The 23102-nt window shown below is 40.1% G+C and overlaps 1 protein-coding gene across 1 annotated transcript in view; it reads left to right on the top strand.

The window, feature by feature from the left end:
- The first annotated feature begins 842 nt into the window (after positions 1 to 842).
- The window catches only part of LOC129089636 (cGMP-dependent 3',5'-cyclic phosphodiesterase), a 143449-nt gene continuing 121189 nt past the window's right edge, over positions 843 to 23102 (top strand). Inside the window, exon 1 of the mRNA XM_054596919.1 lies at positions 843 to 969. Coding sequence (XP_054452894.1) covers positions 911 to 969 — 59 coding nt within the window. The 5' untranslated portion in view covers positions 843 to 910. The remainder of the gene's footprint in view (positions 970 to 23102) is intronic.

Below are 23102 nucleotides of genomic sequence, written 5' to 3'. Positions count from 1 at the left end.
GTGTGTGTGTGTGTGTGTGTGTGTGTGTGTGTGTCTGTCTGCTAAGGGGAAGGCCATATAAGGCAGAAGATCTGAGTTGGACCTTGAGGCCTGTGTCCCGTGATAGACAAACTGGAGTCTAGTGCAACATGTGGTTTTATTGTTGACAGCACCAGCCGATAATATCTAAGAAGGAAAGGAACAAAGTTCAAGTTGTGTCCTGGAAATCTACAGTTTACATTCAGCACGAAGAAGAAGAAGAAGAAGAAGAAGAAGAAGAAGAAGAAGAAGAAGAAGAAGAAGTGTGCATGGTGGGAGTTGTGTCAAAATGCGCAGCTGGTGTGTGAAGATACATCGTGAAAGTTGAATTCTCCACGAACACGACTTTCATTTCCACGGATGAACTGGTGCTCGTGGAAGAGCAAGCATGACCTGAGGGGGCACGCGGAGGTGTGACGCGCTCTGCTCCGGTTTGACTGACGCGTCTTTTGACCGTGGATGAGTCCATGTGGCGTGGAGCGTTATAGTACCAGCTGAGCGCGCGCTCTCTCTCTCTCTCTCTGTCTCTCTGTCTCTCTCTGTCTCTCTCTCCTCGCTCACCATAGCTGGAGTATCAGTTACCGGGTCCCGACCAATCCCCTGCGCGCTGTCAGAGCGCAAGAGGAGAACAGCAGCGGAGAGCCGGCTGGAGAGAGACACAGACATTCAGGCTGGAGAGGGAGAGGAGAGAGAGGACCACCACACACCCAACCATCTTTATCTATCTATCTATCCATCCATCTATCCGTCTATCCTCCTAACCCCCCCCCCCCCTCCTCCTCCTCCTCCTCCTCCTCCACCTCCTTTCCTTCCCCTCCCCTCGCTTGCCAGGTCCTCCTGACTGCAGCAGCTGTTTTGGGGTTAACCGGGGAGGCGCGAGGCAGGATGCGCGATGGGACAAGCTTGCGGACACGCGCTCCTCTGCCGTAGCCAGCCGCCGTCCTCCGAGATGTAAGTTTGTGTGTCGTGTCAACTGTGTGTGTGTGTGTGTGTGTGTGTGTGTGTGTGTGTGTGTGTGTGTGTGTGTGTGTGTGTGTGTGTGTGTGTGTGTGTGTGTGTGTGTTGGTTGGTTCCTTGCAGCTTCTTGTTACTTCTACATACAGCGCACAAACTGCACGATGCTGGTGGTGTGAGGGTGTGAGGGTGACCTGCTGGGTGTCATTACCCCCCCTTTGACAGTGGCAGTGAAGGACCCCAGGTGAACTGTGTGTGCAGGTGGCTGTCAGTGTGAACTGATGTGGAGCTCATCTCCATCACTCAAACGTCCTCACAGTGTGTCTGTAGAGAGTTTAATGGTCTGATCCTGCCTTTGTATCTTCCATGGCATCATAAGAAGATACTGGTAGCCTACTCTGATACGGCTTCTCTTACTCTGACATCCCTTTTGGGATTAATAAATCTCTCATGATAGCCCTCATAATTGCTTTCTCTCAATCGTTATATTCAAATGTCTTTTATTTTTTTAAGGGGCTGACTTGAGCAAACTACCTTATCTTAGAGTACTGCTTGGCAATCCAGCCCCTTTCTAATAAAGCATCCTTTATAAAACAGTCACTAATAGCTGTGTTAATTAATGAATAATTCACAAATGCTTTATAAATCAATTCATAATAGTAGCTTTTTGGGGCTGCCAGGTTGTTGAGCAATCTCTTTAATAGATTGGCTTTACCTTCTGGAATAGGGCTGCGCAGAAACTGGACCAAAATGTGTATATTACCAACTTATTATGCATTTAGTAATTAAATACCAATATTTATTACTGCTTTGTAACCCATAAAAAGGATAAAAAACAGCCTGGTAAACCAAAATGTGTTCTCCTAAATGGTTTATAAGTCATCTATAGAGCATTAGTAGGTGATTTAATAATAATATACTTGAGAATAAATGCTCCTGAAGTGCAGTTTTCTCCCTTGAACCCCCAACAATGCATCAACGCAGAGCTTTAAACCAGGCTTTTTCAGTTTGAATGTTCATTCTTGACCTCGAGGCTATTGTTCACTTTTCAAGAAAAGTTGACATTTTGGAGATTGATAAGCTTTTCCAACGGTCAGGAAATATGTGCCGTGGATCAAATGAGGCTGACACGATCAATATTAACGCAATAAAGCAGCCTAGCTTTGCATACTATCGTTGTGAATCTGCTAATGTTTACTATGAGTTGAAACCATCTCAGAGAGGAGTTTATTACTGCCATTAGTTGTGTTTGCTGTTAAGTTTGTGTGTTTATTCATAACTTCTCTCAGCTGCACCTGTCTGGGGAAAAAAACAACTTTTAAATGTCAGGGCCACACTCCGTGTTCAGCTAAATGTCAGCTAATAAAGTAGACCAGAACAGGTTTCTTCGTTTCTAAATTAAAGTTTGCCGTGTAAACAGGCAATGGCCGTTCTCAAATTAAGTGACGCATCTGTTGCTGCAGAGACAATTGGTCGTGATCAAACGCTTGGCTGATCAAACAGCGTGCACCTTCTGTGTATATATATATATATATATATATATATATATATATATATATATATATATATATATATATATATATATGGTGAAAGCTACCCTCATTACATCCATGTCTTGATACCAATGTGTTTTTTTTTTATAAATGCTATAAGTCCCCTCTGCCTCTCTCATAGCTGAATAGCATCATTTGCGGATAATAACATTGTGATGCCATTATACGCTGACTGCACAAAACATTAGAGTCATCTCCCTCATATCAAGTTTCAAACCCTTTTTTGTCTCAAAGTTGAAAATCCTCATCTAATGTGCTCCTCCTTCATTACTTGTTAAAATTCAATAAGGGATATAACTGAATGACAATGGCTTTTATTCAGCTCACTAACGCTTGTCCTGAAAGATAAGCTTCTTACAGTGTGCATTTGTTTGGCAGTCTAGGTGAGAATAAGCAGAGTTGTGGAGGGATAATGAATCTGCCAGGTTGATGTCAAGCATCTTTGACGAATGATTAGCTTCAGGAGCCGGTCTCACCTGCTCCCCTCAAGCTGGAGTGGCTTTGACTCTGAGACTCTGCATCCGTGATCAGTTAAGGTGATGAAGTGTGATGCAGAGAGCAGATGTCAAACCTGTTCCTGTTTGTGATCCCTCCTGCGATTGAGCATTGTGATAAAAATCCAACATGCCATTTTGTGTTGAATGACCTGATTGAGACTTTAAAAGACAGTTGTTTATCAGAAATATTGACTAGGCTCTACAATTTCAGAGTAAACACATCCATGACTTCAGTCTGAGCTTAGACCTCCATTCACCCTCTGTTTGTAATGTTTGATGCTCTGTCTTTATTCTGCTGTTTGTGTGTTCAACGCACTTTGTTTATCATCTTTCATCGTTTTAGCAGCCATCAGGCATCGCCCTTGTAGTCGGTATTTGGGTGTGTGTGTTTGTGTGCCAGCGGGTGTGCATGTGGATGGTCTTCAGCCTGGAAAAAAAATATTGCATTGTACTGGATTGATGCCAGGAAGTCAGATCCCCCAGCCTCATGATGAACACACACACACACACACACACACACACACACACACACACACACACACACACACACACACACACACACACACACACACACACACACACACACACACATACTCACACACAGAATTGCACAAAAGTACACAGCAGCAGCAGAGTTGTAACCTGATTCCTGTGTGTGTGTGTGTGTGTGTGTGTGTGTGTGTGTGTGTGTGTGTGTGTGTGTGTGTGTGTGTGTGTGTGTGTGGGTGTGTGTGTGAGAGTGTGAGAGAAAGAGAGAGAGAAAGGATGCTGACATTGCACTGTGTTATCCATCAGTAATGGGCTCATCAATACTAAAATATTCAGACACACAGAGAGAGAGAGAGAGAGAGAGAGAGAGAGAGAGGACAGAGACAGAGAGGGAAGAAGGAGATAAAGTGAAAGCGGTGAGAAACCATTGTGAGTTGCATGTGTTTATGTGTGTGTGTCTACAGAATATGTTTGCATCAGCAAAACATTTGGCTTGAAGCATTCAATTCACTGACTAATCTGCATTTTGATTCACTGTCCCTGAGTCTGTTAATGTGGAGGCCAGCAGTAGATAATAGATACTATTAAATATGTTTAAACAAGATCACTTACTGTTTTACACTCCAGTAAACATGTAGAAAACATTTTAAATGGAGGAGCTGTGCACACCCATGGAAAAAAAACTCTTGTCCTCCAGTTGAAGAGCAAGTTAAGCATGTAATTACTTTTGAAATACTAAACTGAAACAATATTTGGTTGAATTCATTTTCTGCATGAACATAATGAGTCAATTGTCTCAGCTTGTACATCGTGAACTCTTCCAGCTGAATCATCAGTACGTAAAATGAGCAACTGTAAACAAAAGAAATCTGTATCTATAATGAAAAGACTAAGGTCAAAAGTCTGAGAGAAGAGCAAAGTCAACAAACATTCATTCACCAAGCTTAAAGTTCCACCAATGGCAAGTATGATAGAGATTGAGCTCTCTAGAGCTTAATACTGATTATATATTCAGCAGTTTTAATCAGTTAACTTTGGGATTCTGGGTTTTGGGTCCTAAGTGATTTGAATAACTGGTGAAGTGTTTCTAATTGCATAGAGGACGCATTTGGAATTTTCTACCCCTCTGATTTGTGCCTTTGGCCATACCAAAGTGAGGAAATAAACAGTATACCGGAAACAAAGCTGAAAAGGATTGTAACCACATACCATAACAGAAACCTATTATCTTTTAATTATCCAGGAGTCTCTGCTGGATTTCATTAGTGTTGAAGTTATCATTGAGAGATAACATCTCAAGTATGTAGTATGAGTTTAATGTGCAGCTTTAACCGAACCAGTATAGATAGATGTAGAGATCACATCCGCACATGAATCTACCCAAAGTGTCATCCTGAGTCACACACACATGTACACACCATTCATCCATCCGTTTTCACCCTGGAATAGTGTCTACTGAATCACAGGTCAGACACACAAAGAGAAACGGCGGCATACTCCTGGTCTGAAAAGTGAAGCCAATTCGGAAGTGACAAAAATTGCATTCTTTCTTATAGCCATCAGATTCTCAGTAAACATTGTAAACATGAGTATATGGTCTCAATCCCTAGTTCCAAGTCATCTTCAATACAGCTTGATGTTCATTTAGTAAATTATGGTCCAATTAAAAGTAAAATAGACAATAAAGCAAGTTGTTCTTTAGGGCGGGGCTAACTTGTGATTGACAGGACGCTACCACGGCGTTGTCCAGTCTGGGAGTTGTCCGTGTTTTTGTCTTACAACTTTAACCCTTTAGCAGTCTGTTTTCAGTTTGTGGGAATATTTGTAGCATTTTGGTCACCTAAAGTGTCTAATTCAGTGTTTGGTTGTACTCAGCCCCACCCTCTTATGTTACTTCTGGTTGCAAAAAACCAAGATGGCGACAGACAAAAACCGAGATGTCAACAGCAAAAATACCAAACTGGAGGCTCATAATCCACAAACCAATAAATGACGTTACGTCAATGTTTTTTTTTTTACAATCTATGATGGAGAATAAAATTCACTTGTGCATTCACACCTGTGGCCAATTCAAAATCTTTAGTACTTGAAAATAACAAGACTTTGGACTATGGAAGGAAACCAGATTACATTGAGGATACACACATGTCATTTTTTATTTAATGGTTAAAGTAAAGTGCAGTATCTTAGTTTCAGAAATCAAAGCAATAGTAAAGTTCTATTTATACATTTATTTAATAGATACACTTGTGATATACAGTGCAAGACAGCTTAAGGTGCAGCGGTTAGACAACATCCTATTTGTGGAGGGTTTTTGATGGAAGTCCAGACACCAGGATGGTGGGAAGGATTCACTTAAATATAAGTGAATCCAAGAAGGCATGCAAATAAAAACATGTCCACATTGCTCAAAGTGGTTTGGGACCTTGGACTACATTACTGCACCAAATTGATTAAAATCAATGCACTCGATAAATGCCATAACAAGGCTCTTATTTTCTCTCTCTGCGTATTTAAGCCAGAGGGAATGGGATGGATGCCTTCGTTTAGCGATGCCAACAAGCTGTTTAACATTAATGTTAAACAGAGTGTAATCTATGTAATGAGATGTAAAACAACTGTCCCAATCACTAACCGAGTGGAAATCCATTTCATCATTAGCTTTAGCTAATCTTCTAGCGATTTCCTGTAGAAAATATAGATCATAGTGGTTATCCAGTGCCTCCAGTGATGTACCATATTAATAGCTATTTGTGTAATTATTATAAATCAAATGGGATCTCTGCAAATCCCTAGCAAATACTTTTCCCCCATAATTGAGCCAATATGGAGTCAACGAGGTTAAGCCGAGAAGAAGACTTTGTACTGTGCAGAGAAAGCAAGTTTTTATGTTTAACATTGTTATTTACACTGGAACGAGTTCAACTGATCCATCTGTTCAAAATCTGAAGATGAACTAGTACGATAAACAACGACAACAAAACACATGAGATGATTTTCAGTCAAATTGTTGTCAGTGTTTACCGTCCTGTTTTTACATATAACTGAGATCATCTGAATCACATTGTGCACAGTGTGAGCCAGCATCGTTTCATAAATTTGGACCAAAACTGGTTATCTGAAAGTTTGCATGAGGTAATGGTGCCATTGGCTGTATTTTACTGTGAAGCAGCTGCAGGTTTATGATGCACATGAAGACATGCAGTTAAATTAGAGGGCTAACTTTTAAATTCAGCAATCAAGGTAGGTTCCAGATTGGGGCATTTGAACACATTGTAGATTAAGGTAATGGACCTGTTTGCATCATTGAAAGAGAATAGCATTCTTTATTATTCTATTTAATTTCATTAGAGCTCTGACAAACTGTAGCACATGGGAGTGAAAACAATGCTGTTTTGAAACCTTACATACCTACATGAATCACACTTCATGTAGACAGACCTGCCCTGCAGCCATGATTGGGCAGTTTATTATAGGAAAATGTCATGTAAAGCTTCTTATCTTTGCTTTTGTTTCCTATAAATATTTCCTCAAAACATTCATTTTCTTTTCACCTTTTTGTCTGTAGGAGTGTTTGTGTGCTTTTGTAGTGTTTATTTAGAAACGGAGTTAGATTGTATTCCATCTCTGCTGTTTCTATTGTTGGCTCTAAACGAGAATAGAAAACCTGGCCAGCTGGTCACTGGTGATGACTGTTTCTCATACCTTATTAGGAAGTGTTATTTTTAAGCCAGAGGATAGAATTACAGTTAGGTTGAGCTTTTTGGTTCATATGTTGCAGGTTTAAGATTAAAGCACATTACAGCTGGTTCAGTGTTGGGTCGAGGTTAGAGGAATGTTCTGATGAGGTACAGTATATGACATTAGTAAGCAACGATGAGGATAACTGGGCGGCAACATGCCGAGGTGTCCTTGAGCGGTAACCCCGATCCTATACCAGTATGTTATTAATAAGTTGTACATCAGGCTTGACAGGCTAAACAGAAATTATAGTTGCAGCATATAATGGTTTTGCATACAAACATATGAACAAATCGTATGAACCGGCCCCATTGTCACAAAACCTATTTCGGCTATTTGAGTCAGAATCGGCCCGATATCGTTATTAGTGCATGCCTAGTATGACAGTCATGTTAAGAGAACAGCTCCAGGGAATGCATTTAAGTCAGTACAATAATATCACAGGGTTTGTGTGTGCGTGTGTGTGTGTGTGTGTGTGTGTGTGTGTGTGTGTGTGTGTGTGTGTGTGTGTGTGTGTGTGTGTGTGTGTGTGTGTGTGTGTTTCTGTGTGTGGGCCTGGAGGTGTCTCAGGGAAATGGGCCTGACAGCTCCCATAGTTCCCAGCTTTAACTCCAGCAGCTCCTGTCAGCCTTCTCTATGGACTGTTGCCACAGACAGGTGTTTCTGTGTGTGTGTGTGTGTGTGTGTGTTCTGTGTGTGTGTGTGTGTGTGTGTGTGTGTGTGTGTGTGTGTGTGTGTGTGTGTGTGTGTGTGTGTGTGTGTGTGTGTGTGTGTGTGTGTGTGTGTGTGTGTGTGTGTGTTTGCATGGCCACATTTGTGTTGCTGTCAGTAATCCAATGGACAGCCACAACTGTGTGTGTCAGTGTTCTTTAAGCTGTTTTTTTCAGCGGCTACAACTGGTGTGTGTGTATAGGTTTGTGTGTGCGTGTAGGTGTCCGTGTGCGTGTGTGTGTGCACTCCCTTGACAGACTAAGGTGGGAGGTGAGGCAGCTGTGTTTGGGACACAGAGTTTTGGTTTAATTAGAAAACAGTATAAATTGATAGGTAGTAGAGGTGTGTGTGTGTTTGTTTGTGTGTTTGTTTGTGTGTGTGTGTGTCCTAACTTTTAGCCTGAGGAGTAAATAACCTTATATAAACTTGGTGTGGTCTTCCAAAGAGATAGTGTACAGCAGATTAGGTTTGACATCCAGCTTTAGCGCTTGTCTCTGTGAAGTTTGTGTTTCGTGTTTGTTGTTCTGTTGTGACGCTACAATGCTTGAATGCATTTACTACTTACGTTTGAAGGTCATTGCAATATCAGTTTGAACAGCTACATCTAATTTAGTTTGTAGCTTAACTCATTGGTTTTTGCAGGCAACGTGTGTGTGTGTGTGTGTGTGTATGTCTCTCTTTAGACAGGTGGGAAGTTCACAAACACAGGATTATTGTCACAGTATAAGAAAGATAAAGGACTATAGGATGTATGATCTTTTTTTAGCACCTTAAAACATTTTAGTAGTAAGACTAAATCCAGAAGTGGCGTACTGTATGTGGAATAAAAGTGACTATTTGAGGAAACCACTGAAAAGAAGTTGGAGATTAAAATAATATAAGATGACAGAAGTAAATTATTTATGAATCTCAACCTAACAGACACAAAGAAACAAGTTCACAGGGTAGTAAGGAGAGATTACTTCTCACTTTTTTGTGTTGATTTTGTGCAGGTAAGGAGACTTAAATTTTACTCTGGTCAGCGACTGCCATGACTCCGTTTATCTGGACTGATTTAATTTTGTTGTTGTTTGCAGTCAGTGTAATTAATTGTGCTTCTGTGGTAAGTGTTTTCATCTTATCTCGTGTTTTTATTGCTGATATTACTGATATTCATGTGTAACTTTTGTAAATCCAAACTTGTTGTTTCTCTTGCTGCAGTGCATTTTGCAGATGTTTTATGTTGCTCATACAGTAGCTGCATGGTGGTTTTTTGTTGTGGTTTTTTTAAAAGCTTTGAAACATGAATGTTTCCTTGTTATTAGTGCCATTGCTCTACAGCTATAGATTTAGCTCTGTTGGCCAGAGTTATATTGACGTTGCCACAGTAGTTATTATCGTGACTCGTTATTGTCGGCATTATTGTGCTCGGCCTCTACAGTTGAGTAGCAGAATGTGTTCCTGTGCTCTGGTTCCTCCTGCCCTGACTGCAGGGCTTTTTCTTATCGATCGGCTCCATTGATTGACTCACACAGAGATAATGCCACTGACGAGCTGTAAGTGTCGCATTTGGGACATTCAGGGGTTTTTCGTGATGCTGAATGAAATTTGTTCAACAGCATTCACAGAATACACAGAATGTAGAGACATACAAACCCCTCACACACAAACAGACATACTCTCAGCCACTCAAACATGCACACACACTACAGTAGACGCACACAACAGTAGACACACACGTACATATACTGTTGTGTATTGTATTTCTGTCTCCAGGCTACTATTCGGCCAGTATTTGGACACACAAAGCCAAATGGAAACGTAGCGATGATTGTTCACATGGACACTCAACTATTGACTGTTTGTGTATCTATCTGTCCTCACCATCTATGGCTCGTGTTGTTGCTCCTCTCTATTCTCTTTATCACCTCATTTGTGTGGCATTGTCTCCATTTATCCTCTGTCTCGACTTTCCACGTCTCCACTCTTACATATCCACTGGCAGACAGAGACAGACAGAGGCAGGTGTGACGGAAAAAAAGAAGATGGCTTGATATAAGAAGGGCAGGTGTTTCATCTAAAGGGTGGTCCAGGTTGCCTGGCAACTAATGGTGTCACAGGTTACCTCAAATACAGGGGTATTATATTCCATCAGTCCTGGATGTAGTGTTTTACTCTTTTGAGCTGTCTGGAAATTCAACATTTTACAGTCCTGCAAGAGTGAATATTTTTTTTGTTGTTTTAATGTATTATTATATTGCATTTATTGTACATGTTTGTGACTTAGGATATGTGTGTGTGTGTGTGTGTGTGTGTGTGTGTGTGTGTGTGTGTGTTGTGTGTATGTGTGTAAAGGTGTGTGTGTGTGTGTGTGTGTGTGTTGTGTGTGTGTGTGTAAAGGTGTGTCTTTTCAGCGGCTCTGTGACCAAAGTGTGACATATTTCTACTTATTATGTTATTCTTCCTTTCTTTCTTCTTTTTCTGGAGAAAATGGTTGCGAATTGAACCACTGACAGCTCAGTTGAACAGATGTTTAGGATGCATCACTGTTTTACTTTAATCACATATTGTAAAAATGTGGGTACATTTTGTAAAGTCACAATGTTTGATCCAAATCTAAACAAAATTTTAGTGTCAACCCAAAAATACAAAAAACAGTAAGAGCCATCTACATCTAACATTAAGTTACGTTTATAAAGTTTATTGTCATCCAGATTGAAGATATCATATTAAAGGTACACAGTATTCTACTGGGATTTTGTAATTTTGCCATCCTACTACCTTTGTAGTTTTGATGAGTTTTAGTTCTTAAACCCTTCCTACCATTACTTGCCCTCTAGACTACTGGTTCCCAGTCTGGTTGGTCAGCTCTCAGACTCTGATTTCATCAATCTCACCATTTAATGCTGATTTACTTTCGCCTGGGACACCAGGTGATTGCAGTTAACTACTGCTCCAATAAATGAATCAGCAGGACGATTGTGCTGCTCTGACTGGATACGGCTGTAGCATTGGAGAGCATTACCAGTACTGGCAGAAACCAATATGCAGTCATTTCTGCGAATGTTATAACTTAATGACTCAATGAGACACTTTTCCTATCTAGTCCACCCTGACTTTATTATGTCAAAATTAACTAGGTCATCTTGATGTAGACATCAAAAGATTTCAGTTAAAATCAAAGTGACTACATTAAACATATTATTTCCCCCAGATTTTAAAAGAGTCCATGGTAACTTCTTAAAATTGCTTGTTCTGTCAGACCACCAGTGAAAATGTAATTCAATTTACATGAAGAAATAAAAGATAAAAGTGGCAAATACTCACATTTGAGAAGCTAGAACCAAAGAATGTTTTCTCCTCAAAAATAACTTAACCAAAAAACAATTGTTTTCTTCTCTGCTGAGAATTTTTGCTTAAATTGTTCAATATAATTCTTAATGCGGTCAGGCCAAAGTAAAGCTTAATTTGATTATTTACACCCCGTATTTTAAACTAGAAATATTTATTTTGCTACTACTACCGCTAATACAGTAATAATACATTTGTTTGCAGTTTTTTTGTCAGAACCTTCAAAACATTACAAATTGCTTTACAACAAGGTTCAGTCAGACAAAAAATACAGCAGCATAAACTATGAGCAAAAGGACACAAAAAAAAGTGGTCACCAAAAGTCCCCCGCTGGAAGATCACGGAGAGAACATAACCAAAAACACCTCCATGTGAAGATGGGAGATAATGTTGGTATTTTGATTACAGTGAGAATACAAGAAACCACAGTAATTAAGACTGGGAGACATTTTAATAGCCTTGTGGAAAAAGGAATTATTTAAGTGATTTCATTAATGAGGGTCAAAAATCACCCCCATATTGATTTTGGAAAATGAGGCTTTTAAGAATCCTCTTGATTATACAGGGGAAGTCTAAGAGGTCAAATAACTTCAGTTTTTTGTTAATCTGCAGCACGAACCAGAATACAATATACTATTCTGACTGTATTGAGTTTACGATGCATATGGAGGTGTGAGTCGTCTGCGTTCTGTTTTACACTCTAACAATATGATTAAAAACAGTATGATGCCTACTGTTGATCCCTGAGGAATATCACAAGTAAAAAGCGTGCTAGCAGATACATTTTTTGAAGCACTAATAAAAACAACTTATACAGTATGGCTGTTCCTATTAGTTTTCCTTTGAGAAAATGTTACGGGGCATGCACCTTATCTAATTATTTTATTTCTGCCATTACTGAAGCACATCTGTGTAGTGGGTGCCCTATTAACAATATATAACGTTTGAATAATTATGTTGTATTTGTTTTTTTCTTCTCTTTCTTCTCTTTCACTTTGTTTAATATGCAGAACTTAGCCTACTTTTTTTTAGTTTGCCTTGTAAAGGGCTTTAATAGAATCTGGGGTTTCTTTTGGAGTTGCATAGCTGACTTAAATAATAAGCCCTCCTTTTATTCATTTTGATCATTTTGGAGTTGCCAGTTTAAGCCCACAGTTTTGCACTTTAATATGCATGCAAGCTAAATTATACAGTTTTGTGTAATTCAAGCCCTAAAAGATGAATCAAAACAAACAACAGAATTTGTAACAAATTGATTGATAAACATGATAGAAATGAATAGATAGGATGTGTTGCACATGCAAACTCTGTTACAGAAAATTCTTTAGTATTTTTAGGTGGAAAACAACATGGAGGCATGTTGAGTAAATAACTTGAGCAGAGGTGATGAGCTGCAAACAGACCCACAGAGATGAGATCATACACATTCTGCACATGGGTGAGTCTCACTACGGTGGGAGACCAAAGACATCAAGGAGTCCTCTCAGAGAAAGCTGGTGGTTTTAAAAACACAGGATGGACATAATGTAAACCCTAAACCAACTATGTATATACCACACTGTCACAAAGTTCAGTCATTTCCTCAACAAGGTCAGCATACAGATGGACAGAAATGCAAAGTGCTTCTACCAGAGGATTTTAAATTGCACAATGTTGTATATATCAAGTAGCATTAATTGAACCGTGTCAGAAGCTTAATGCACAGTACAGGATTTGTAAGAATGTAATCTTTTGCACATATGTAGTGAGTTTAAGAAGCAGGAGTGCAACATACTTCCTGTCTCAGAAAAACTGCATTCAGACACCAAAAATAGATTGCAACCTTCTACTCCTAAGCAACAATGAGCGCTTATATTCAAAATAATTATGAAGTACCCAGTATGGATGGAGGTATAATTTTAATGGTTCACTGAATCACAAATTCTTATTCAATAGGGGTTGTTTGCCTGATTTTCCCAGTTGGGAGTCCAGCCTTGGTTAAAGCTAATAATAGCTTGCATTTTAATATGTGTGGTATATTTTCAGGTCTTGCACGATACAGCGAAGGCCCCAAGTGTTTTTGTCCTATATAAGAAGCAGATGTGCAGGATATCAGGGGCTGAAGGTCAAAGGTGTAGAATGTCGGAGCCCCATACAAGGTCTTGACCTCAGCCCAAAAGTGAATAACATGTATCATATATAAGGAGGTATAAGAGCCCGAAAAGTAGGGGAACTCACAGATTCGACTCGAGACCTCCGGGCGCTCTAGACGTCCGTCATGACATGTGTTGCTTGTTTGTAATAAACTTCATTATACCAGCAAGAACAGTGTCCGCGGAGCATCCTTTCTCATCACTTCAACAGCACTGTCGCATGAAAGATACGACATATGCAACATTTAAGTTTTTTTCATTGTAGTTTTTCATCCTCATCACAACTCCTCAGATAACTAGTTTATGGTGGATGACCACCCACTAATATATTCTATATGTTTAATCTTTACAATATATTGCAAATGTCTTGTCAGGATGTGTTTGTGAGTGCTTCATCTGAAGTGTTTTGGAGTGAGTTAACGCTTGAATATTTAGGGTTGAAATGTAGTGTAAGGCTGGAGCGTGCCTTTGTTGGTTTGACCTATTGTGTCACAGTTTAGTACAACCGTGGTAAAGAGGCTCCCAGACAAACACACAGAGGTTGTCCTTGACCCTCGCTTGTTTTCCAGTAGGAACACTCTGGCCTGGCCCTGGGCCACATGTGTGTGCTTTCACACACACAGACACACACAAACACACAGGCACTGTCAAATACAGTATCTAATTGTATTTAAAGACTTGTAGAAGTGCTGAGAGACAGTCTGGTTGGACGGGGTGGAATTAATTTGCATCAGGACAAAGTTGTCTCAGTTTGTTTGGGTGTTAAATCAGCAGTCCTGTGATATGCTAATTTCATGCTAAGGAGCAACTCTGCCGACTGTTTCTGTCTCTGAAACTCCTCTAACTTCTAAATGATAACTCACAAGACAGACAGCTCTAAACACACACACACACACACACACACACACACACACACACACACACACACACACACACACACACACACACACACACACACACACACACACACACCCAGGTAGACACAGATGCAAACACAGTTCTGTGGTGTGAATCTGAAGTTCCTAATTAGAGTTTATGCTCATTTCTCTGACTTGCTGTCAAGACAAATAAGAGTCTTGGTGTTTGTTTTTGCTCAGTTCATGTACTCGTGTTCGGTGTTTGTTTGTGTGTAAAGCTGTCTGTCTGATTGATTCCTTTTCATTCTACATTCTTCTGCCAGTATCTATCCCCATGATGCAAACTGGTCACCTTTAACACCTGTCCACTCATGCCTCTATTCTAGACACACACACACACACACACACACACACACACACACACACACACACACACACACACACACACACACACACACACAGACAGACCGTCACACATAGACCGTCATAATTGCCCAGAGGCACTTCTTCTTTCTATCTCTTTCATTCTGTCCTGTTCCAACTACTATGTTTTTTTCCCCCTCTCTTTACTTTTTAAAGATTTCCTTTTCAAGTCAACTCGTGCGAAAAATGAACAATTTTTACTGCCAGCAGGGTGTCTAGCAGCGACGCATGTTCCGTTTGTACATGCGTGTATTCATGCATGTCTGCACAAACATACTGTAAATGTACATCCATGTGCACACAGCTGTACATCAACGCATTAGTAGAAATACCAGACATTATGTGAATAAAGTCTTTGTGCAGCTCATTAAGTTGTGTTTCAACTGTGTGCAACGCATGCATACATGTGTTTACACCATGATGGGATGCTGCATGCCATTTCTTTAGTCTTTTGTGATTGTGGGGGATGAACGTTATTATGTGACTGATTTTACTGATTGTTTATTTTTTACCATGCATTTTTTTAAAAGTGCTAATTAACCACTATAAACTTATCTCACCCAGATTTTCTGCGCCTGTATCTAAATTTGCAAGTGTTTTCTGCTGCCAGAAGACATGGTTCACTGCAGTTTACAGTACATGATGCAATGAGCTTAAAACAGTGGCTGCCAAACTTATCATGCCAGGGACCTCATGGAGAAAAAGTCACAAGCCTTTCGATATAAGAGCTGCATGTATCCAGATGTGTGCATCTTCCCATGTTCTAGTTTGGTAACCTCCACATGGAGATGACAGGTGTACATGTGTGTTGTGGTTTTACCAATGTCTCCAGGTGCAGCCTCCTTCTCAACATCAAAGTCAATATGGAGAGAGTTTGTGCTTCTTTCATAGCTCTAACCTCTGCTCTCAGGAGAGTTTATGTCTTTGATGGGCCCATTGCACCTTTTTAAAGTCTTTTTTTGAGAAGCTCCCTCATGTTGGAGTGGATTGATGTCTAAGAGGAGCCACACTTGCTTTCATCTCTTTTGTCTTTTTTTCCATCTCTCCTGTAATCTGTGGTTTTTTTCCCTTCTCTCTTTGCATCTGCATCAGTGTGTTTACTCCTCACTCTCCCTCTCTCTTCTTGACTGTGTGCCCCTTTCAACCTTGTCTTTTGCCTTTTTTCGATGAGGACAGGAGATTGTGTGTGTTGTACCGCCGCCTGTTTTTTCCGTTGTTAGATTGCATCGGGGCCAGAGCTCGCCAGGTCCCTAACAAGGCAGTCTGGGAAGCTGCTTTGATGTCACCATCAATTTGATAGTCAGTAATGAGGAGGATTTATGCCGGCCTTCTTTGAATCGTGGTTCCGCCTCATGTTTGTTGATAACGTTTGAGCCGTGTTGACTCCTTATTTCCTACCGCCCAGATAATCACTTGCTGGATCAGACTGATAGTCTGGCTTCCATCAAGGGGTCTGTGTTCTGGGCTGCAGTGGAAGTAAGAAACTTGAAGGTTAAAAAAGACAGAAACACAATCACCAAAAATCAGAGATGACACATTAATCTAATTAAATTGACTACATCAGCCGAGCCATTAGCTCGTAAATTAAACAACTAAATCCACTGTAATAGCCACTGCAATGAAAACATTTAAAAACTCAGGCTTTTGTCCTCTGCATTACTTGTTCTGGTCCAGAAGGACATAAATGGATCTGATGACTGTGACTGTGACTGTGTGTGTGTGTGTGTGTGTGTGTGTGTGTGTGTGTGTGTGTGTGTGTGTGTGTGTGTGTGTGTGTGTGTGTGTGTGTGTGTGTGTGTGTGTGTGTGTGTGTGTGTGTGTCTAGAATAGAGGCATGAGTGGACAGGTGTTAAAGGTGACCAGTTTGCGTCATGGGGATAGATACTGGCAGAAGAATGTAGAATGAAAAGGAATCAAACAAACACCGAACACGCGTACATGAACTGAGCAAAAACAAACACCAAGACTCTTATTTGTCTTGACAGCAAGTCAGAGAAATGAGCATAAACTCTAATTAGGAACTTCAGATTCACACCACAGAACTGTGTTTGCATCTGTGTCTACCTGGTGTGTGTGTGTGTGTGTGTGTGTGTGTGTGTGTGTGTGTGTGTGTGTGTGTGTGTGTGTGTGTGTGTGTGTGTGTGTGTGTGTGTGTGTGTGTGTGTGTGTGTGTGTGTGTGTTTAGAGCTGTCTGTCTCGTGAGTTATCATTTAGAAGTTAGAGGAGTTTCAGAGACAGAAACAGTCGGCGGAGTTGCTCCTTAGCATGAAATTAGCATATCACATAGCATATGTGTGTGTGTGTGTGTGTGTGTGTGTGTGTGTGTGTGTGTGTGCGTATGTGTGTGGGGTAGATAGGACATGGTAGTGGTAACAGGTGATGTGTTAAAGTGGCCCTATTATGCTTTTCCACTTTTTCCCTCTTCTTTAGTGTGTTATATATATTTTTGTACATGTAAAAGGTTCGTAGAGTGTAAAACCTGAAGTCCACGTCTAAAAATAGTTACTCTCCACCTCAGAAGCTCCTGAGCTGCCTGAAACGGCTCGATTGAATTATCTCCTTCACTTCTGTAACTTTCTGAGGTCATAATGTTACAGAAGTGACGTAAAACTCCTTCAGGCTAGTTTGGCCCTCAAACAACAAAAGAGAGAGACGGAGGTGAAGCTCCGGAGGAAGAGTTTTTTGAAATGTGAAACGTTGACCAATCACAACAGAGCGGGCTAGCTGAGAATTCAGAGCAGACTTTGAGGGAGGAGCAAGCGCTACAATGGAGCGTTTCAGAGAGAGGGTGAGAAGAGGTGCTGCAGGACAGCCAGGATAAGAAAAACAAGGAGGATTATGAGCATTAACGCATGTAAACATGTTGTCACTGTTACTTCAGATAAAAATATGCAGCCGGAAAATAGCATAATAGGGCCTGTTTAAGGTCTTCTTTATTCATTTTCTGTTGCATCAGTGCAGAACAATAAAAAATTAAACGTTTTTCTCTCTCTTCTTTCACCTCCTCTGTTTCTTTGTTCTTAATCTCAGTGCTTGTTAACAGCATATCACGCCTCTTCTTTTAGTCACAACTTCAAGCGATGAGCCATTTTTTTAGTCTTTTGTGATTGTGGGGGATGAACGTTATTATGTGACTGATTTTACTGATTGTTTATTTTTTACCATGCATTTTTTTAAAAGAGCTAATTAACCACTATAAACTTATCTCACCCAGATTTTCTGCGCCTGTATCTAAATTTGCAAGTGTTTTCTGCTGCCAGAAGACATGGTTCACTGCAGTTTACAGTACATGATGCAATGAGCTTAAAACAGTGGCTGCCAAACTTATCATGCCAGGGGCCTCATGGAGAAAAAGTCACAAGCCTTTCGATATAAGAGACTTTGTAATGAGCGAACTTTAACTTCTATGTGCACTTGAATCCGCAGTAAGAGGATTTTATCACAATTAAATTTCACTCAACAGTAAATATGGAAACAGATGCTGGGCATTGGTCTGAAGAATTGCTGTCAGATCAGGTGTAAGACTTGAAGTAGGATTAGAAGTTCATCACGCAAGTGACTGTCAGTCATCTTGGACTTCAATCTGCTCTTGTTCTGTGTCGTGCGAGAACATGTTTGCTAACAAATGTATGTAGAGCCACATAAACTGAGAATCCTTCAGGCAAGGCACCACTACTGGGTAAATCCCCTTTTCTAAATCCTAGTAGAGGTCTGACAGTGGGTGCTGCAGGTGGAGACTTCATCACATTGCATTTCATTAATCTCCAGCTGTTTTTCCTCCTCTACTCCTTCCACATGAGGAAAAGAAAGGCTTTGAGATCAGGTGAACGTCTTTCTCAGTGAAGGTGAAATCTGGAAGGGCTGGTTTTCGGTTCTGTTATCGGTAATGTAAGCACAGTCACATATTTTTCCATTTTCACAGAAAAATTGTTGTTTAAGAAACTAGAGATAATTCCCTGAAGAGATGGGAAGTGTGCAGCATTGCTGCCCCTGATTTGCTTCTTAGAAAGAGGGAGGTTACGGCAAATTATTTCATGTGTGTATCTTTGACCTGGCTTTTGTGAGATCAAATAAAGAAGAGAGGTCTGCCAATCGATCGGAGTCGCCCAGCTCAACAAAGCTGTGACATTTTCCTTCAAAGCGTACTTCATGACTATCTCACGACTAAGACAGCATCAGTATTGCACATCCCAAAACTCCAGTTGATGAAGGGCTCTTGATCGGATGAGATTAACAGTTTTTGACACGGTGGTGCTCATCACATCACCAGCTGGGTGACTGGTGCTTCCTGTGACTGATATTCTAGTGATAGTGACACCGACTGTTCACAATAGGAGCTGCATTTTAACAGAGGTAGCGAACCATATATAATTGCAAGTTTAAAATAACTCACAAGTTATATGGCCGCACACGGCTCATGGGACATATTGGACAACCGTAGCTCTGCTTCTGGAAGAAAAAAACTAATCAGATGCTGACAATGTGCTAGAGTTCTTAAAAAAAAGATACGTTTGATTGGATGTCGGTGATACAAATAAAATATCCGATTTCTAGATTTTATTCACATTTCACACACACACACACACACACACACACACACACACACACACACACACACACACACACACACACACACACGCACACACACACACACACACACACACACACACTTGAGAATACACTTTTTCATATGCTGGTCTGCCCATTGTGATACATAATACATTACAACTGAGACCAAGTGGGCTTCATCTCTCCTTTCTCTCACTCTCTCTCTCTCTCTCTCTCCTCATCCCACTTTTTCCTCCATCTCCCTCACCGATTCCCACTCCAAGCTAATGTCGTTCTCTCATCTTTCTCCCTCCATCTTGTTATGTGTTACTGTATTGTTAGGTCCTAGCAGTAACTTATTCATAGATGTACTTGGCTGTCCGTTCACATAATGGGAGGATGAACGTGGACAAGAGGGAGCTGACAATGTGTGAATAGATAGAGAAAGTACTTTAAGGAGAGGAATGTGATGGATGGAAGGCACTTTGATATTCTGTGTGTCTGCACCTATGTGCAAAAAATAAATCACACGTATTAATGAATGTTGTTGTTGCCCAATGCTGCAAACCACAGAAAAAGTGAAGCCTACAAATTACATTTTTGTTCAATTCTCAGCAGCCAAAAAGTGTTAAGAAAAAATGTCAAACAAATTACATACATTACATTACATTACATTACAGTCATTTAGCAGACACAGACATAGTATGGCTTTGAGATTATTCATTTTCTCTGGTTGTCATCTTTTAATATTCCGTGGGATTTAGTCACCTGTAAACTGTGTTTCATGTTTTGGCTATCATTCTTGTCTAAAATCTTACATTGACAGATTTGCATCTTTTCTTTTCATGCAATGTCTTTGTGTTGTTTGTGGACCTAGTGCTCAAAGTTTCCCTTAACTCTATAATATGTTTTTGCTTTTGTTATTTCCCTTGGATGTTTGACCCTCACTGTGCAGAAAGATAAACAATCACAGTTTAATCACCATAAATCTGAGTTTTAGACATGTTCCATTAAGCCAAAAATGATTATTCCAAGCAGAGTATATTTAGCGCTCAACTTCTTCCACCAAACATCATTGCTGTGATTTGTTAAATAAGCTCTTGAAATTCGGAGATATCTGCAGAAATGTTTTTGCATTACAGATATTCTCTGAATGCTACAAGTCTCTAAATTGTAGTTGTAACAACTTCATAACAGCTAACATCATCACACATGAATACAAAAAACAGCATGATAATCAAGTGTCTTAAAGGGGGTGACTCATTCCAGTTATCCTACTTAAATATTTAGCCTTTGGAGCGTAATTTTGGTTCTACACAACATGCTAGCATGACTTTGTTGGTAGGGATGGATTCATTTGATAAATATTTATTTACTCTAGCTTAAAACGGTGCATGTTACAGCCTCTGAAAGACAGTGACGTCTGCCGAGAAAGCCGGCATCCTAGAGGAGTTCAAGATGTTAAAACATGTCTTGTTGGAATCTTTAAAGATGTTAAAGTCATGTCTTTGTTGTTCCTGGGAGAGAATGGGAGAATTGTAATTCTGTTTCTTTTTTAAGTATCTGTTTGAGTCATTTCTCCACCTTCTCTCACTCTTGTATCCTCACCTCTGTCACCTGCAGTGATCCATCTAAAGGACATGTTGTTTAAAAGTTGGCTTGGAACAAAAGTTTTTACTAATCACAGTTTGCTGGTAAACCAGAAACACTGTTGCTATGGTTACCAGAATTTTACCTTGTGCACTTATTTACTATGGTCAAATTGTCCACAGCAGGTGTTTGAGGCATCCTCTGGGAAAAAAATACAAACAATTTTAACAGATGCCGATGAGAAACCCGTATTTTCCGTGGTCATGGTACATTGTTTCTGAATGGTTGCAGTTACACATTAGATGTGATGTCTGTAGAAGGGTGGTGTTTGTAGTAGCTGATGGCGACGTTTGATGACCATTACAGTATATTGTCCAATAACCACCAGTTTGCCCAGTGAGCTGCCAAATTGTTTCCTGTGAATGAATTTAATGTGTGTGCGTGTGTGTGTGTGTGCGTGTGCGTGTGCGTGTGTGTGTAATGGGTGCATGTGTGTGTGTGTGTGTGTGTGTGTGTGTGCAATGATCATATGAAGCCAGCTGCTAGGTGTGTCTTCGATCAGCTTCCCAACAGGAAGGATACACAGACCCATTAGACAAAAGAGGAGAGAAACCTAATTGACCGACAACAGGACGTTAGAGTGGTCACACACACACACACACACACACAGTGGTTTCCGTCCTGACCCAGTCACCCGTCCATCCTGCACTGGTGCTGCAGAGATGATCAGTGTCAACACATATTACTTGATATGGAGCGTTGGGGTAGTTAAGGCAGGTGTGGAGGTTGTAAACGACCCATCTCATCTTCTGACTAGGTGGCCTATATAATCAGGTTCAAAGTCAGTCTTGACCTTTGAAACAGCAGATCTCACCTTAAAATCCTCAAGGTAGCTTTTCTGGAGCTTTTGATCATCACACATGATCTTCATTAGCAGCATATGCCATCTTTCCAAAAGTCATGGAATGATATGTTAGAGCAGAAACAATTAGTTGATTGACTTAAAGTTAAAACAAAAATTCAAAACATATTAATAGCCTAAGCTTCTCAAGATTTGTTGCTTTTTGTGTTCCCACATAACAGCAAACTGAACAGTTTTGGGTTTGAACTGAAACATCACTTGGGAATTTAACGGGAAATTTTCAGATGTTTTATAAACCCATGTTTAAGTGATTCATTGAATAAATAATAGATTCATTAGAAAATAAAATAATCATTAGTCACAGCTGTAATTGTTCAATATTTAAATCTTTTCAAAACAGATTTTCTTTTTGGCCTCTTTGGGGCTGCAGAAACAAGCTGCACATCACTAACAATTACCTCTTAAGTTGATATGGCCAAACAGCAAACAGTTGCTTATTTACACATCCAGAAGAAACGCAGCAACAATAAGCTGAAGCTCACTTGAAAAAAGTTATGTAAAGCCGAAAGGAGCCACACATTCAGGTGATAGTTGTCTGTAGGTTCATCCATACGAGCGTTTTTTTCTGTGCATAGAAAAATTCAACATCCACAATTTCATAGCAAATGGGCTTAACTCCATCTTCGGACAGAGATCATGTAATATGATCAAAAGCTCCCAAAGTGCTACTAAATGGACCTTGAGATTATATTGTTTTGAGAAGCAGCGGCAAACTGCCATTTTCAAATGCAAACATGCACATCATACTAAAATGAAACATTTTGTTTCCTTTATTTCAAACCTCTCAGTATCATTTCTTTCCAGGGAGTCCTGGGTAGAAAAGTAAAAAACAATAAACAACCTCCCCTGAACAAAACGAGACACAACTGACTCAAAATGCAGTACAGTCTGAATTTATGTGTCTTGCTGCTTTGCCTCTAAAGCACCTCCTTCTAGCTGTAAATGTTATAAAAAACAGAATTGTAAATATTATATGAAATGTGATCAGTGAATTTTAATTCCTGACTGATGTAAGGTTTTTGTGGAGCTCCTTATGTCATCACTGATTTATGATGCCCCCTCTCCCTCTCTTTCCTTCCCTCCGTCCATGACAGCTATTAATAATGAATGGCCCTGACTGTGTGAAATGCCAGTCCCTTGCATATCAGTGAAGTGTCCCTTTTTAGAAAGCTAATGTTGACAAATGACTGGGAGCGTAAGGCATTTGAGCACACTATTAACCTGTGAAATGTCAACGTGTTTGTGAGTCAGAGAGGTTGTGTGTGCGTGTCTGTCTATGAAATGTTATTAAGGGGCTTTGTGGGCCGCTCTGAACCCTCATTGACCTTCATTATATT

Source organism: Anoplopoma fimbria, chromosome 1 (genome assembly GCF_027596085.1).
Source record: "Anoplopoma fimbria isolate UVic2021 breed Golden Eagle Sablefish chromosome 1, Afim_UVic_2022, whole genome shotgun sequence".
Lineage (NCBI taxonomy): Eukaryota > Metazoa > Chordata > Actinopteri > Perciformes > Anoplopomatidae > Anoplopoma > Anoplopoma fimbria.
Note: the sequence above shows the minus strand (reverse complement) of the source record. Positions and strands in the feature narration are given on the sequence as shown.